The sequence below is a fragment of the Acomys russatus genome, chromosome 17 (assembly GCF_903995435.1).
Source record: "Acomys russatus chromosome 17, mAcoRus1.1, whole genome shotgun sequence".
Taxonomy (NCBI): domain Eukaryota; kingdom Metazoa; phylum Chordata; class Mammalia; order Rodentia; family Muridae; genus Acomys; species Acomys russatus.
The window spans coordinates 20,048,491-20,066,681 of NC_067153.1; the positions used below are offsets into that span (position 1 = coordinate 20,048,491).

The 18,191-nt window shown below is 46.3% G+C and overlaps 2 protein-coding genes across 6 annotated transcripts in view; one reads left to right on the forward strand and one right to left on the reverse strand.

Annotated features, from left to right (window-relative positions):
• Cyrib (CYFIP related Rac1 interactor B) overlaps positions 1–3,247 on the forward strand; it is an 86,798-nt gene extending 83,551 nt beyond the window's left edge. For all 5 annotated transcript variants that reach the window (XM_051159599.1, XM_051159603.1, XM_051159598.1 and 2 more), the window contains one exon: positions 2,172–3,247. In XM_051159599.1, coding sequence (XP_051015556.1) covers positions 2,172–2,235 — 64 coding nt within the window. In that variant the 3' untranslated portion in view covers positions 2,236–3,247. The remainder of the gene's footprint in view (positions 1–2,171) is intronic.
• A 5,670-nt stretch (positions 3,248–8,917) lies between these two features.
• Positions 8,918–17,835, reverse strand: LOC127201797 (gasdermin-D-like). The gene is made up of 8 exons (XM_051160514.1): positions 17,719–17,835; positions 16,257–16,474; positions 15,449–15,623; positions 12,412–12,517; positions 10,875–11,050; positions 10,357–10,498; positions 9,836–9,909; positions 8,918–9,199 (listed from the first exon to the last, which is right to left on the reverse strand). Exons 1-8 carry the CDS (start codon positions 17,833–17,835, stop codon positions 8,918–8,920), a joined length of 1,290 nt encoding a protein of 429 aa, XP_051016471.1.
• Positions 17,836–18,191: the final 356 nt, after the last annotated feature.

The following is an 18,191-nucleotide window of genomic DNA, read 5'->3' on the forward strand; positions in this document are numbered from 1 at the left end:
TAGGATCTTCACTTTTAAAGCTTTTTTGGAATAAACTGAACAGTTGTTTACATTTATTTAACAAGTTGGGCGTGGTAGTGTAAGCCTGTAATCCTATCACTCAGGGAGGCAGAGACAGGTGGATCTCTGAGTTCAAGGCCAGCCTGATCTACAAAGTGAGTCCAGGATAGCCAAGGCTACACAGAGAAACCCTGTCTCAAAAAAAACAAAAACAACAGCAAAAAATTAAAATAGATTGTATACATAGTTAAAATGACCTAGTTATTGAAAATTATATGTGAGGGGCTGTACAGATGACTCAGCAGTTAGGAGCAATGGCTCCTTTTTCCAGAGGTACTGAGCTCAGTTCCCAGCAACCACATGGTAGCTCAGAACCATCTGTAATGCTATCTGATACCTCTTCTGACATACAGGCATACATGCAGATAGAGCACACATAGACATAAAATAATTAAATCTTTAAAAAAAATATTTGTGAAATGTTTAAAAGCCAAATCAATCAATTCGAATACATTCCACATCCAAGCATTGCAAGCCTCTGTCTGTTGTTGCTAATCAGGTCCAATTCCTCAGTCATGGCTCATCTGGTGACAGTCCTGTAGCTTCCTCCAGCACTCGTTCAGTATCCTGTCTTGTCTTGTCTTGTCTTTTTGTTTGTTTGGTTTGGTTTTGGTTTTGGTTTTATGAGACAGGGTTTCTCTGTGTAGCCTTGGCTGCCTAGACTCACTTTGTAGACCAGGCTGGCTTCAAACTCACAGCGATCCACCAGCCTCTACCTCCCAAGTGCTGGGATTAAAAGCTTGCGCCACCACCGCCTGGTGAAATACTCTTAAGAATAGCTATTTTAAAACTAAACACTGGGTTATTTTAAATAATATAGCACTAGTAAGCAAGTCTCCAATGTCTTCCAGGAGTTACTACCTGACAGGAGAAGGAAGACCAGAAGGCTGGGGAAAAAAGTGTAAGAAAAAGGCTAAATTTAAGTAGCTCAGGGACGTAGAGACCAGCGTCGGGGATCTGGAGGTCAAGTGCAATGAAAGCCTTTAAGAAAGAGTGACAAGGTTGGGCAGTGGTGGCACACGCCTTTAATCCCAGCACTTGGGAGGCAGAGGCAGGCAGACCTCTATGAGTTCGAGGCCAGCCTGGTCTACAGAGCCAGTCTAGGACAGCCAAGGGTACACAGGGAAACCCTGACTTAAAGAACCAAAAAAAAAAAAAAAAGTATTTCATTTACATTCTTGTCTCAAATGCACCTACCTGGAAATAAGGTACTTAGAGAGTGTAAATATTTCAGGATACTGTTTTTATACAACGTAGAGTACAAATCTAAGGGGTCAGTGTGTGGTATTTTAGACTTGCAGGCTATATTCTAGAATAGCTAGTTAAGTCTTTCATTGTGCCAAGAAGATAACCTCACATAATACATATATTAACCAACCTTGTATTTTCCAATGCAACTTTTTAAAAATAATGTTTTTATTCCTTGAGAATTTCATACATGCATACAGTGGTTATGCCCACTCCTCATATCTCTCTCTCCAATACAGCTTTTATGTGTGACCATTAAAATTTGAAATTTATATGCTAACACTGAATATTGCCTAGCGTTTGTTTTTCCTTCTTCTGTGATCCAGAATCTAGAAAGAGTATGTATGCTTAACTCATATGCCATGCAAAAATAGGTGGTTGGCCATAGTTTGCCAACATGTGGAATAGATCTGTCGTCGTCGTCTTCGTCTTCGTCTTTCTTCTTCCTCCTCCTCCTCCTCCTTCTTCTTCCTCCTTCTCCTTCTTCTTCTTCTTCTCTTCTCTCTCTTCTCTTCTCCTTCTCCTTCTTCTTTCTTCTCTTCTCTTCTCCTTCTCCTTCTCCTTCTCCTTCTTCTTCTTCTTCTTCTTCTTCTTCTTCTTCTTCTTCTTCTTTAATCAATGTGCTGTAGCTAATTATTTATTTTAGAGTTTGGCTTACTATTTTAGCAAGGTGCTTATCACTAGGTGACCAGTGACCGTGTGTTCTATTGGATGGGGGAGAGAATAGTGTGAGCCTGATGAGGATTAAAATCGCCACTTTAAGGCATGATTTTGTGAGATGGGTTGACAAGCTGCTCATCGTGCCATATCGTACAGCCCATACAGATTTCCATTCCTAACATTGATCACTCTATTTCTTACAGGTACACAACAAAGCATTTGAATGATGAGACTACCTCCAAGCAAATTAGGTCCATGCTGCAGTGAGAGCTGTGGAGCAAGCCCCTGTTGCAGATGGAGCACACAGTGTTCTTCAGTGACTGAGAATGCACAGTCTTTAGTGATTGCCATTAAATCTCCCTATTCTTGCTTTGGTTTCTTTCCTCTGGTTCCTCTTCCCACTTTTTTAATCATGTTCTTGTTCTTAAGACTTCTTTTCTGTGCCAAAATCAGTAAAGTTATACTTTGAAAGGGATTTTTGTCCTTTCAAAACAGGCCATCTAAGGCAGCTAATTATGCATTGCATTGAGGTCTCTACTGAGAAAAGTTCTGTGACTTGAACTAAATATTTTTAAATGTGGATTTTTTTTGAAAACTAATATTTAATATTGCTTCTCCTGCATGGCAAAACTGCCTATTCTGCTATTTAAAACCCTCACGAATTTATTTTCTACTGCCGCTTTTTCATGTGCAGCCAAAATGAAAATGTTTAAATTAACTGTGTTGTACAAATGGTACCCAACACAAACTTTTTTTAAATTAGTAAGACTTTGTTTAAAGTTTTAAGTTTGCATTTTGACTTTTTTTTAAAATAAGGTTGTATGTTGTGTGTTTAACCTTTATTAACTAACGTTAAAAACTGTGATGTGTGCGTAGAATATTACGTATGCATGTTCATGTTTAAGAATGGCTGTTGATAAAATAAAAATCAGCTTTCCTTTTTCTAAGCGTGGCTTGGTTTACTGAGGTTTCTGGAAGGTTTCCCTGTATATATTTTTGTGGAATGCATATACACATTTACATAATTTTTTCTGTTTTTTAGGCAATAGCTGTGTCTTTTTCAGTTGTATTTTTCTTAACCTTTGTCTATGTACATAAGTTTAACTGCTTTTAAAACTGTTGTGTATAAGATGACCAGTGATTGTGTCATTAACTTGACTTCTGTTCTAATTTCATCTTTGTGAGCGTAGTCGTAGAAAGAAAACCATACTTTCCCAGTTCTCAGTTTCAGGAGTAAAAGGGCGGCAACAGGAAGCACAGGGTGTTTCCGAAGCAAGAGGAGCCCTTGGCACCGGAGGATAGTGAGCAATAAGAATACTTCCCAGAGGAAATAACTGGAAGACTGTCATCTCACTAGCAGTAGGAAGTGAACATGTGTTTCAGTTTAAAATCATAAAACCTGAGACATGAAATCTGTCTTGGTTGAGAGAAGCTGAGGGAAGGTTGTCTAATTCAGCCTTGTCAGTGCTCTAATGACAGAGTGATCTGAGGTGTGGTACAGTGGTTAACCATGGAAGATGATGACAGGCTGCCCTCTGGACCTTCCCTCGCCATCATTGTGGCACACACAGCACTTGATGATAAAGTACCTATTGACTTCTCTGGCCTCCTGCTCACTCCTGCCCCACTTCATACCCTGTTCTCCAGCCAAACTTAACTACTTGCTGTTTACAGATTGTTCCATGTGGTGTTGCTTCGCACCTGATGTGGCTACAACCTGAACCTGCTTTTCCTTTTCTCCCTCATGTCTGTCAGACCAACACCAGCTTTCATCTTTGAAAAATCAGCTTCTTTTACTTCCTGCATTTGGATGACATTGACTGTGTCTTCTAGGAGTCTTCTAACAGTATTATAATGGGTTTAATAGTGCACTTCACCCAAGGTAATGTCTGTCTAGAACCTGTATATATGGCCTCATTTGGAAGAAGGGCATTTTCAGGGGAATATAAGGACCTGTGGATGGCATCGTCCTGGATTAGGGTGAGCCCCAACCCCACTGACAAGTCCTCCTAAGAGAAAAGAAGGAGAAACAGACACAGTGGAGGCTCTGGGATGATAGAGGCAAAGGTTAACATCATGTCTTGAAATTTCCTGGACCACAGAATCTAGAAGAGGGTCATGAAACACTTTCCATCACAGCCTCCAGAAGGAACCGACCCTATTGCTGTTTTTATTTCAGACTTCTATCTTCTATTATGATGAAAAATAAATTTCTATTCTAAGCCACCTAGTTTGTGGTAATTTCTTACAGTCAACCTAAACACTGAATACAACTGTCTCATAAAACATCCTGGAACATCACCACACTTTTGCATCTTCTCTGATACTCATGGGAAGTTACAGTGTCTAGATGCTGCAGAGATTGAGAACTTGAGAGAAGAGCTGTGTCATACTCCTTCAATGTCCCAAGCAAGGATCTTGCACAGTACCTAAATAAAGAGAGCTGCCAAGCGAATGCTTGAATGGAGTGAATGAGTACAAATAAATGAAATAGATGTAGTTACCCTGCTGTGGCCTTTTCAGGTAACATGGTTCATGGTCTGCATGTTCAAGATGAAGTGGGCAAAAGAATCTTTAACTCTAGCCTAGGGGTCAGTTGGTGGGTCAATCCACCTCCCTCTGTACTTACACAGCCTGTGAATTAAGAATGATTTTTAAAAGGTTGGGGTAATAAATGATGATAAATGTTTTTTTAAAAGTTGAAAAATATTTTGTAGCATGAGAAAAGTATATGAAATTCAAACTCCAGTGTTCATAAATAAAATTTTATTGAACATAGCCTCCTAATTTGTATATATATCATTTATGGCTATTCACTCATGGTAGCAGCAGAATTGTACCAAGGATCATATGGTCATCAGAGGCTGAAGTATGTACTGGCCTTGTACAGAATTTGCCAGTCCCTGCTCTGTTTAGAAGAGGAGGTTTAATTGACAGCCTGGGATAATAGGGACACACTGCTGCAGTGATGGAGGAGCTGCTGTTGACAGCCAATGGGCTCAACCTCAGGTCTGCTGCATGCTGTTCACACAGTCCAAGGGATATGACACATTCTGCAGTTTTTTCTTTGCTTAGAAAACTGCCTTCAGAGTGAACAATTCTGTGGCTGGGCACAACTTCAGAAAGACCTTCAGCAAAGTCCAAGCAAAGAGTCTGCTTGTCCACTGGACAGAGGTTGACCGTGTTCTGCTAGTGGCAAGTGTTACTCTGAAGTTTGCCTCCTTTTGTCCCTTGTGGTTTTCTTAAAGTATGTCTCTACCAACGTGTGTCCCTGGTTCAAAACAGTAGGGTAAACTATCATATACCAAAGCACACCCATGATTATCTTTCTCCATTACCCTTTTCTTCAGTCTTTGTCATCGATGCATGGTGGTTTCAACTTCCATTTCCTCACTTTGCAAAGGTTTAGTGTTCTGAACCTCTAAGATAACTGCAAATATTTTAGGCTTATGAAGGAAACTGGCTATGTGCTCAAGTCTTAAGTTTTTGAGTTGAAGTACTTAAGTTTGAAATGCCATTCTGGTTCCATTTCAGGTTGCAGTAACTGCCATGCCTTATCAACTGAGTGTGTAAGCACAGAGGACAGTGGAAATAAGTGGATTCAGAGCCCAGACACCCCAGATTGCACTGCACAGGAACACTCATCCTCGTCAATAGAAATGAGTAATTGACTGACCCCAGGCCATCAGGATAAGTCCTATCAGCAAGGCAATAATAATGTGGTCAAGTTACAAGGTTTTTCAGTAAGCTTGAGTGTGTTCAGCTTCCCCCTTTAACTTGGTGTAACATCAGTTAAATACCCTGTCCCCGAGCAGAAAACACAGGATATCTTTAGAGTGGCCACAAGACGTCAGCTAGTCAATACCTGGGGTGTTGATGCAGGCAAGAGGTGCTCAGTATTAGTATTTTGACCATCATAGCTTTACAGTCACCTCCTGGTATCCTGTCTGGTCATGTAGGGTTTTCATTCTAGGGTACACTGGTTCTCACTGCTTAGTGATGGCGTTACACCTGTACAATCTGAAAGAACCCATACTAGATCCTTAATTGATGAATAAAAATCTGCATGATAGTTTTCTGAATAGCAGGCAGCCTGAACATTTGAGACTAAAGCAGGTTTTTATAAAGATTATATGTATTATGTATATATGTATGTATCTGTGTGCATATATGCACATGAGTGGGTACCCCAGAAAGCCAGAAGACTGCCTTGAGTCCCCTAGAACTGGAGTTCCATGTAGTTATGTGCTGTCCAGTGTACGTCCTCTGCAAGAGCAGTATGTGTTCTTAACTAGTAAGCTATCTCACCAGATCTGTAAAACACAATTTTTAAAAGTTTAACATTTTGCAGTGCTTGTAGGGTGGAACCCAGGATCTTGTGCATGCTAAGAAAGTGTTCCACCACTGTGCGACTTTCTCAGTCCCTGCATGTGTTTAAATGCCAAGCTGTAGTGTGAGATGATGCTTCAGGGAGCATGTTGACAAAGCATCTTTAGGTGAGTGAGTAGCCTGTGTCCTAGGATGACAAAGATGATGAGTTTCCTGGGTGTGTTGGGAGTGCATTCTGGGCTGAGGAAGTCCCATGACATATATTGTCCAGTGTCTGTTCTGAACTGTATAGACACAAAATACCAGAATCTTTGAAAGAAGAAGTCTTCAAGGCTTACCCATAGTGTAGGAGAAATAGTATAGCTTTTTTAATTCACGAGGTCCTAAGACACCCAGTAGCTGCCTGTGTCCCGAGAGCCACTTTAATACCTTTGGAGCTGTCACCTTCTTTACTGTCGGGTAGGGTGGTGTTCATGAGCATCTCATGAGTTGGTGTTGCTGTAGAGTTAGTAGAAGCTTCCAGAGCCTCATGAACACATTCCATACCAAGGTGCAGGTGGTCACACCTCAAAATCAGAAGAAAGTCACTGTCTGTAAAGAAGTGGTCAGTCCTTTCCTGTCTGAGGTGCAACTCAGTTTTTTTTTTACTTTTAAGATTTTATGTTTTGCTTGCATGTAAGTGTGCATGCAATACTAAGTCAAATGAGGACATCAGATCCCCTGGAATTGAAGTTACAGATGGTTGTGAGCCACCATATAGTTGCTAAGAACTGAACCCAGCTCTCTGCTATTGAGGATAGTGAGGCCTTTAAACTGTTTCTAATCTGAGATAATCCCACCCTCCAGTCCATCCCTCCTAGGGAAGCAAGGTTGTTTGATAGGTTTGCTGTACAGGTGCAGTCCCAGGGGCTATTCATCACCTAGAATGTTGGTTCTTTCTGTTACCAGCTTCTGGCATCAATTATCCAATGCAGTTAAGGAAGTGATTGTGTGAGTCTTATTCAATCCCTGCTTCGCAGGGTGGCCAGGCCTCCATTCCCTAAGAAATGGCCTGGCACTGCATCTCCCCGGTGCTTTCACATCAGTACATTAAGGTATATGGTACCATGAAAGATGCCAAGGGCTGTGGGAAAGCTCAAGACAATTGAGAAGGCAGTTTGCAACTCAGAGTGAACAAGGATAGGGCTCATTAAAGAAGGTATTTTGAAAGCCAAGACAGGAAGAAGAGAAGGCAGCCCTCTGTGGTGAAGGAACCTGGGGAAGGCAGCCAACAGCTGAGAACAGGCCAGTGGGGCTGAAGCTGTGGGGAAGAAGGGAGGTGCAGCCAAGAGGAGTGGAGCAGAACAGAGAGCCTTTGAGGCCATTTGAGACTGGCTGTGCTTCTAAGGCATCAGAGGAAAGAGGTGATCTATTTGAAAGGCTTCGTTTTAGCTGTCTCAAGAGACTGAGGAAATGGAATCAGGAGCCAGATAAGTAGTTGGTATGTTATCAAGGCAAAAACTGATGGCGAGTTGATTGGCAATTAGTGTGTGAGAAACAACCTAGATTAGGATGTGATTTGAAGTTAGGAGCAATAGGCTTCCCCAGTAAACTGGCGACAAGGAACAAAGTGGAGAATAAACTTGGCCTTTGGCTGAGTGCCTGAAAGGATGGGTAGAGATGGAAAATAGGTTGGGGAAGTTATTAGATTCAGCAGGGACAACCCACAGGGATGTGAGAGGGCCCAGGAAAAGCAAGAAGTATGCAGAAAGGACCGCTGGATAGGCAGGTAGAGAAGGAACCACAGTATAGATTCTAGCCCCTTTTCTACTCTTTGATCTACTCTTCCCTAGGTTTCAGCTTCCCATGGCTGTAGAAGTCACACACACACACACACACACACACACACACACACACACACACACACACACACACACTGTAGGTTTTACCAGAAACAATCTGTCACAGAAGAAACTCACTTCTAGGGAGATGCTGAGAGAGACTCTCACAATTAAGAAAGAAGACTGGGAAGAACTTGGTCTATCTTGTTGAAGACCAACCGTCCCAGGCTCAGACATTGTAGAGTTGTTGGTGCAGTTGTCTGGACCTTGAGCAGCTTGACCTGTTGTCATGCTACAGGCGGGACGGAGAAGGCTGCAGGAAATGGAAGGCAGTACAGCTTGTCCAAGTCCTGTGTTACCCTGGAGAGCTGCTGCTCCGTGTGTCCTCATTCACCTTGCACCGTATAATAACAGCATTCTTTTAAGCATGTCATGTAAAAATTAAAAGTTCTTATTGTCATTTTCTGCCCTGGGAATTACCACAGATCTCTTTTTACAATGGGCAATTTTACCAGCACAGAGGGGACTATGCTGCCTAAGCCACACAGCTGGGAGTGGTGGCTGAGCAGGGCACAGAGCCAAACAGTTCTGCAGCCAGCCTGCACTACTCTCAGAGAGAACCCTGATTAAGGGTCTGGCCCTGGACCTGTTTTGAAAAGTGTTTCTGATGTCTGGAACCAATCCCAAGTGTAGTGTGGGGTCTGTCCTGGTAGAAGTCTGTCATCAGCTGTGGCTACCAGAGAGAGTCAGTGACATCCGAGGCTGCCAGGAGTCAGGTTGGATGCGACCCTAGGGACAGATCAGTGTTCCCCTTCTTTGGGCACTGTCCTGGAAGGCCCAGGGCTTGGATCAACCAGTAGCTGCAGCCCTGTGAGGCACCCATAGAGTGCAGAGACCTGAGGCGCCACTGTGGGGTCCCAGGTGAGCTGGCAGCTGGACTTATCCAGTTCCAGCCCACAGCTCTGAACCAGGCCTAGGATGAGGGCCACATCCTCACTCTTGAGAGCACAGAGGACTTCTATAGGGAGAGAATAGGTTGTTTCCTCCATCTGATTATAGTTGTGCTCCAAGATGCTCGCCACCTGCAAGAAACCACACAGAAAGACAACAGGGACCACCTAGGCCTTGAGTGCGGGCATCCACTCTCGAGCATCAGCGAGGGGCCTCTGTTTCGTGTCCACAGCCAAGCTGTGGCCTTGGGGTTTATGCAGCATTGCGTTTGGTTGTAGGGACTGTGCATTTCTACTGTGCACACTGCCCTTGGCTGCTGCTGGCTGCAATGAAACATCCCTAGCAGTCCCCAGGGCCTTCCAGGCTGCCCGCCACTCTAGCTATGGACTTCAAGAGTTGGCTCCACCAGAAACACATGAGCTCATTCCAGTGATTCCGTCATCCACTGGAGGAGACAGATGGGACAGATGGGTGGGACATCCTCTTTCCCTTCACATTCTCAGGCTTGGCAGAGAACACTGAATGAAATGGATCGAGGAGCACTTCGGGATACAGGACAAAGTGGGGTGCCCAGTAAGAGGCTGCTTGGAGCTGCAGGCTGCAAGGCCAGACCCAGAGCCTACTCCCTCTGTGAGCAGGAACTGCACAAACGAGCTGCTGACAGGCTCTCAGGGAATGGACATCACATCTTCTACAAAGCAAAGCATCTCCACCTGCTCTCCACATCCTTCCCTGTACCCCAATACTCCCTCCTCTGAGGCTCTCACCAGTTCCAGTTCCTCAGATAGGATTTGTCTCTTTATGGACTGGGCCAACAGGCAATGCTGGGGTTCACTTAGAGCTGTGAGAAATAAGAGGCGGGTGGTTACCAAGTAGAGGAGGCCCCCAGGTATTCTGTATTGTGTCCTTCTACATGGACTCTGATGGAGGAAGGCCTGCACCTCAGGAGTCCTTAAGTGAGGAGAAACTCTGCTAGTTCTAGCACCTCTGGAGCCATCTTTGCCAAAAGAGTCAAAAAGGTAAAAACTACACATCCTGGAACAGTCTACCTGGGGCTGGCAATGAACTTCAGACACAAAGGGTTTTCACAAGCCCAAGCTGTTCACCTGATAGTGGCTTTGAGCTGTAGTGATTAACCAGGGTCTGTCTGGCAGGACTTGGCCAAGGCTGCTCCTACTGTTAGTGCAGACCTAGGGCACCACACCTGAGCAGCCCAACCTTCAGCATGTGGCCCTCCCTCTCGTTCACAGGTCAGGATCTGCTTTCAGTCCCTGACCCTCACTCTTACCTGCTAGGGCTCCGAGAATGTAGACGAGAGCCCTGCCCCTCGAGCATGACAAATTGCCTGTGGAGTCTTGAAGGGTGCTTAAGACAAAGCCTCCTGGCCCCTCCACCTGTGCCAGCAACCCAGTGTCCAGAGCCTGTTCCAGCTGCAGGAAAAGGGTGTGAGGGAGAGGCCCTTGTTCATGTAGTCAATTTCTCTGTCCATTTAAGGAGCCATTCCTGTTTCTGGGTCCCCCTTGAGGATGCAAAGAGACTGGGTTTGGCCTTGAGTTTGGCTGAAGCAGCTTCTTCCTAATTGGATGGTCTGATGGGGTCTGAGCTTCAAGGTCTGGTTCAGTAGCAGCCACCAAGGCATGCCAGTCCATCCACAGCCTGCCTCACATTCCTAGCAATGTGTGTGAGAGCCCCAGTGACGCCCTGTCAGCTGTGGATACCATGCTCCATTCCTGCCCACTTTGCCCTTTCCCTGTATGTCTGCCTGGATCTGGGGTCTTTGCCAAGCCTGGCAAGTGGGTCCATCACCGTGTCCTCCAGCTCCTGGAGTGCCTGGCGGTCTTGTAGTAGCTCCTGGAGGGCACCTAGCAATGTGCCCCGTAGCTCTGAGGACAGTGTGACCAGGTCCTGCAACTGGCTATCTGCTTGGTCCTGCAAGCCATGGAAGTCAGACTCCTCTCCTAATTCCTGGATGAAGGCTATACCTGGAGAGAGCAGGTGGGCAGTCAGTTTTGTACCAGTCACCTGCTCAGGGGTCCGTTGTGTTCCCGGCCTCCCCAGGAAACCCAGTGACACAGGAGTGGCCCTGTGCAGCTCCCTCATACAGAATGCCATATATACTCACCCCATTCCCTCCTCTGCACCTTCACCAGACATTGGCAGGGAGGGCATCTTGCTGACACCAGGCCGTCACAGGTCTTAACCAGCCTTCCTGCCAGTCATCTCACTGTGGCCTTCCTATTTCCTCTTCCCTCTTCACAGTGCTCCCACAGAAAGTACAAAGCCTACCCTAGCTTTCTCTTCCAGGGCTGCTAGACCTCTCTGATTCTGTGACCCCTGGCCAGCTCAGCCCCAACCTCCGAGGCTCTGAGTCTTATCCTCTAGGCTGGAGAGACAAGCATCAACCCCCTATGTACAGGAAAGGGAACCAGGCTTGGGATAGAGTGTCCCAATGGGGCGACTCTGCCTCTGGGCATTCCTCTGGGCAGTTCTGGCTCACTTTACTTTTATCAGGTGGAGTCACCCATTTTGACCTAGGGTCTCTATATAGCATTGGGGACTACAGCACCATGTCAGGACAGTCACCTACCTTGGGTAGTCACTCACCTCTCCTGGTGTCCCTGCAGAGCTTTCTTTCAGGGAAATAAAGGACAGCTGCATGTGGCAGAGCAGGGACAATACCAACAAACCCAGAGAAGAAGCAGGACATCTGGTCAGGGAGGCTGTATCTCCCAGGCTGGCCAGCAGAGGTGGGACTCTGCAGGGTTACCCCACAGAGCATCCTAAAGCAGCCTGAGCTCCCAAGCTCTGCCACAGAGAGTGCTACCAGGGCACGGCCTGGCCACATGTGACAATCGCTGGCTCCTGAACTCATGCTTTTCCCTTCTTTGGGGACAAAGGAACTGTTTTCATTTGCCTTCCTCCACTTTAAGGCCAAGCCTAGAGACCCAGTGGCCAGAGTGAGTGCCCAGAGCTGGTGCCAACCAGACAGTTTTCAGATATGTCTCTGGTTTGGGACATGGGTGGGGCCAGCAAGGTCCATTGTGTGTCTCTGCTCACTTTTTGGCTTCAGCCTTGCAGAGAGACTTTGTTCCAGTTAGGTAACTAGGAATTCAGCCCCACCCCAGGGCAGGCAGGGACAGGCAGGGTTTAGGTCTTCTCAGGATCTGACCCCAGCAGCCTTCTACAGAAGTCAAGTCTTTTTAGGCGGCCTGACCAGCTTATTGCTGAGCCAATGGGGAGGGGAGGTTGGACCTTCCTTCCCACTTCTTCTGCTCTCTGCTTGCTGGTATCTGACTGCTGGCAGTGGGTGGGTGGGGCAGGGAGCAAGGATGAATAGGCTTACCCCAGCCATCTTCCTCGACTACCAGCTGTAGAACCCTGTAGGCCAGTACACTGCCCTGTGGGATGCTCACCATCTTCTCTACGTCCATATGGCCCTGTCCCTGGACCTGTAAGAGAGGCAGAGAGAAATGGATTTCATCCCTCCAGCCTCCAGAAACCTCAGGAATGGGTTTGGGAGGCAGATAGGAAAACTACTAAGGTCTTGATGTCAAGATTTCTGGAGGGCTGTCTATAGAGGCAGATGAAGGTGGGGCCAGGCAGATCCCCATGTGCAGCATGAACACAAATTATGCATGTGTAAAAGATGGTTCCAGAAAATAACAAGGCATTCTGGACTCAAACAACACACCTGGCTCGGTAAAGTTCTAAGAAATCCCACAATGAAGACAATAGAATGCTTTGTTCCATTGAACATGTTACACTCACTCATATGGGAGATGCTCAGGGGCAGGCACTGGGGCATGGCTGGTCTATCTGTACTCTACATGGCCACCAAGTCCCTTTCTCCCATTTTCCACATGGAAAGCAAGGCTTAGAGAGGTGAAGGCGTGAGAGGAAGTTGGCCCTGGAAACTAGGCTTCCACGATGTTTGCCCATTATCACTGCCATTTCTGTCTAGTCCCTCAAGAAAGAGCTACTTGTAAGCAACAGTAATGAAGCTCTTATAGTTTTGTCTGTTTGTTTGTTTGTTTTATCAGGAAACATGGCTGTCCTGGATATGATCCACCACTTGTAGCAAGATATGGCCACATAGCCAAGTTTTGACTGACAGGACACACACAGTGGTGTGTATAAGTTTTGGGGGGCATTGCTCTCTCTTTCCCATTCTGTTGTCTGGGATGCATATGATAACTGTGGATACTGTCGCCATGTTGGCACATGAGGTGAAAGCCATGCACTGGGACAACAGAATGAAAAAAATAGAAAGACCAGATCCGTGAAAAGCTGTGGCCTACTACTGGGGCTCTTTGGCTCCTGTCTGGACTTCTGTGTAAGGGGAAAATACTTTTCTTCTTTTGAGTCAATATTATTTTTTAAATTTTCCTTCACTGGCCAGTAGAGAATTGGAGGTCTTGGTGTTCCTGGGACTCTGGGTGGTACCAGGAAGTGCTGTGTCCTGGGCAGACCCTACTTGTGGCAGTCTGGGAAGGCTGGTTACTTTATTCTAGAACCTAATCTCATGGCACACTCAGTATCTCCGTGTAGTAAGATATTGTAAGACGGAAGCAAGCTGAAGCCATTTTGAGTAAAACTCCCATTTTGAATAGCGATTAAATAAAGTTTTTTAAAATAGTTTTTAAAAAAGATTTATTTGGGGGCTGGAGAGATGGCTCAGGGGTTAAGAGCACTGGCTGCTCTTCCAAAGATTCTGAGTTCAATTCCCAGCAACCACATGGTGGCTCATAACCATCTGTAATGAGATCTGGTGCCCTCTATACATGCAGAGAGAACACTGTATACATAATAAATAAATAAATCTTAAAAAAAAAAAAAGATTTATTTGTTTATTATTATGTACACAGTGCTCTGCCTGCACATACACCTGCAGGCCAGAAGAGGGCAACAGATCACATTTTAGATGGCTGTGAGCCATCATGTGGTTGCTGGGAATTGAATTCATGACCTCTGGAAGAGCAGTCAGTGCCCTTAACCTCTGAGCCATCTCTCCAGCCCAATTAAATAAAGTTTAAGTTCTCAAGACCTCCATGGGTGACTGACATCCTGCTTGACACAGAGAGACATGTATCTGAGTAACTGACATCCTGGCTGGTGAGTTGAGACATAAACGCTAGACAAGTCACCCTGCCACCAACCAATTGAACTGAATAAACCAACCAATGAGAACAGAATAAATGCACCACAAAGAAATGTTCCGAGGGAAAGTCCTTGATCCCTGAATCCTGATCAGTGGAAAAACTCTAACTTGACACAGATGTTCATGATTTTCAAGCTCTGTAACATTATGGCTCCAGGTCACAGTTCGGCTCCCGAGTCTATTCTGTGTTCCTAATCCATCACCAGTGGCTTGATGACAATAACTTTGTTCTGTGTTGATCTGGTGGTTGGTTGAGTTGTGTCAGAGCGTAGCAGACTCTATAACAACATGAGCAATAAATGTCTAATTGCAAGATAGTGTCCTTGTCCCTACTGCCTGCACCGTTGCATGAGGTGGGTCAGAAGAATGTCCCTTTGCTGCAGGGTTATGTGGCTAGAATTATCATTTGCTGGCTGTGCCGCTGCTCAACTGACCTGACCAAGGCTGGCACTTGGACCCCGCCTCTTACTGGCAGTGTGGTCCTCAGCAAGGAACTTCCTTGTGCTCTGCTTTCCTCAGATAAAGAAACAGACATAACAGACACACCTGGGATTATCAAGATGAAGGGATGAGGTCTGCTGAGTGCTTATAGGCAGTACTCTATCATGGAAGGGACACCCTCCCAGAAGGTGGTCCCTACCTATAGGCATCTGCATCTGTGGGCATGCTGAAGGGATCAGCCACCTGCGCCTGCAGCTACTACGGGGGAGGCAGTGAGCCTCAGGGTCCCAGAATGCTCATGTGAAGACAGCCTTCCTGTGAAAGAGGCTGAAGAAAATGACCTAGAAATAGGAGTTTATAACCAGGTGTGCAAGTTTTCCTACCGTAATGGACACAAGCAAGAACCATCTAGAAAAACTCAGACAAAAACCAGTGGTTGGGTGCTATTTCAGACTCATGATAACCTAGTACTGGCCCACACTGGGCCACATCTGTACCAACTGTATCTAGGAGGTAGAGATAGGAGGTCGTTTGAGCCCAGACTGGGCAATATACTAAGACCCTGGTTCAAACCAGAGGGAAAACAGGGGACAATTGGGCATGGGCATGAGAAACCTCAACAAAACATGTGCAGGCAGAGCTGAGACTATGTCATTTTCCAAGGACTGCGTTTTCCCTTCAGGGTGGCAAGACTTTCAGGTAGAGCCCCTTCTTGAGGCTGATGCCATTTATTTTTCCAGCCTCACTACCCACGGTGCACGCACTCCAGCACACTGCAGACCTGAATGTGGCCCAGCTGGAGGAGGGCCAGCTGTCCGGCTCCTAGGATTTGGCCGCGGCTCTGAAGTAGAGTATCTTGCAGGGTCTCTACAGCCTCAGTCACCACATATAGGCTCTCCCTCTCCTTCCGGCTCTGCAGTTCCTGGAGGAAGGAGGGCCTAGGTGACCTCAGTTTCCTGGGGGGGGGGGTGCAGAAAGCAGAGAAGATCAGACCTGGGAAGGGTGTCTTTCCATCTGGGGAAAGGGGGGCCCCTTCTTGGCTTGGTGCTCTTTGCACTGATCTCAGCAGCTAGGGGAACAATGCGTGGGCCTGCGATAGAGGTGTAAAGTGAGTGGGAGTCACCTGAAAAGGGGGAAACTGAGGAAAGCCAGGAACGGTCCTCTTTAAGGTTTCAGATATCTAAGCATAGGCTCAAATGAGATTTAAATTTTATTAAATATTTAATTATTTAAATTAATTAACTAAATAAATATTAACATTTATTTTTTTAAAAGGGCCCAGAAACCTGGAAGCAATTGAGTATCCACCAGCTTCAGGCAAGCGTCTCTAGTTTACTGTGGTGCCTACCTCTCCCTGTTCCCTCACACACCTATAATTCTGTTTCTTTTCACGGCCCTGGATGCGTCTGTCCTGAAACCTCTGAGCCTCCACGTGGGCCCGAGGCTTACTCCCACGGGTCTACTGTCTCATGTGGCTTACCAGGTGGTAGGCTGGCTCTACCTTTGGCTTTTCCCTCACACCTGGAGGACCTGCACTCATTGGCCCCAGCTGGGAGTCCAGCTACCCACAAACCTTCCCTGACTCTCACCCTTTCTCAAGTAGCATCTCCCAGGTGCAAGGGGCGACCCAGAGTGTCCGCACAGCCAAGACAGAGAGGCAGGTGGTTTCGCTGTTTCCAGTCACTTGGCCCTGCAGCCCAGTGCTCAGGCTCACAGCCCCTGTCAGACCTCCTGCCACCTTCTCCCAGGTGTAGATAGGCTCACTGTGGTTCACCTCTGCAGAGAGAGAAGCCCAAGCTACAGGTGCCTGGCAAGGGAAGGAGATAGGTTGAAGGGTGACCCCTGGTGCAGCTTTGGCCTCATTCAGGTCTCAAAATGGCTGCCACCACTTTCTACATTGTGTGCACTATGAGGAAGCCACTGAGCTCTCAAAACCTCAATTTCCTCATCTGTATTTGGGGAAGAAAGAGCGTCAGGGCTTCCTCTGACAGGGATTCAAGGATGGAAGGTAGGTTTGGTGAGGTTACCTCTGGCACAGGAAGCCTGGAATCCATAGTAGCCTTTATAGAAGATTAAATTTACTGTAGAGACTGGAGAGATGGCCCAGCAGTGACAACACTTTCCTCCAGAAAAATCTTACGTACTGAGGGATTTATACCTTCTTCTGGCCTCTGAGAGCACAGGCACTCATGTGGCAAGTGCACATGTACACAAGTAAACACACACACACACACACACACACATACACACATAGAAAATAAATCTTAAATAATTGTTTAATTATGTGTGTGTGTTGAGTATGTTTGTATGTACACATGCATGCATTTATGTATGTATGTATGTCATGGAAGTAGAAAGAAAGGAAGAAATCTAAAGGGGGAGGGGAGAGGGGATAAGGCCGTCCTTGTGACATAAAAGCGGAAGGGGCACTGTATTGGAGAAAGGGAAGGCCTGGAGGAAGGTAAAGAAATATGAACAGATTAATATACGTGTGTGAAATGGCAGGAAGGGCACTTGCCGCACAAGCCTGCTAATCAGAATTTGATCCTTGGGAACTACACTGTGGAAGGAGAGAGAACTGACTCCTGCAAGTGCTGTGGCACACATGTTACCACACAAAGTAAATAAATGTTAAAAAAAAAAAAAAAAAAACCACAAAATCCGCTAAAAAGAAAATGGCATAATGAAACCCACTGTGTTGAAAGCTAACTTTAAAAATCAGTTAAAAAAAAAAATCAAATAATGATTGTTTGCTTATTTCACAGGGAGGAGGAACACATGGGTGGGGGGGGGGATAGCCTTTCTTTCATATATAGGGCCATGACATGGTTATGGGGGGTGGGGGCATGCTCCTGCTGGCCTCGCCAAGGGTCTCTGGGCACCAGGGCACATTCATCTGCCTCCCTTGGGAGTCCCACTTCACTCCACAGCAGCCCCCCAGAAGATACCTGGGTCAGGGCAGCCAGGCTCCAGGATGTCTAGGAGGGAGAAGTCTGTGGGGATGAATGGAGTGTCCCAAGGCCAGAGAGAACGTCTGTGTTTCTTCCTCACCAGGCAGAAGGGACGCAGGCGCGGGGAGCTGTTCAGGCTGTCCACGGGCACCAGCTCACCCTTCCTGCCCAGCTCTCTCACCAGGCTCTTGGTGCTCCTCAAGAACAAGGAGGACATGTTTCTTGACGGGGAAGGGACAGTGTCATCCAGCCCTGGATATGGGAGTGCTCAGTGATAGCTGCGAGCTGGGTGGACCTGGAAACAGAGAAATGGAGACAGGAGTCTAGACTGGCGCCTGAACCGGGTTCCAAACTCTGGTCCTAGAGCGGAAGCCGCAGCTGGCTAAAAATGCCCTGCATGTTATCCCAGTGGACAGCACTGGACGCTGAGAAGTTCCGGACCACAGACATGCTTCTCTGGATTACAGGGCTGTTTTGGTTTGTTTTGTTTTGTTTTGAAACACCGCTGCATCCCTCTGTGCCTTGCAATGTGGTGGTTCAGTCACATTTAGAAAATGCCTCCTCCATGAATGC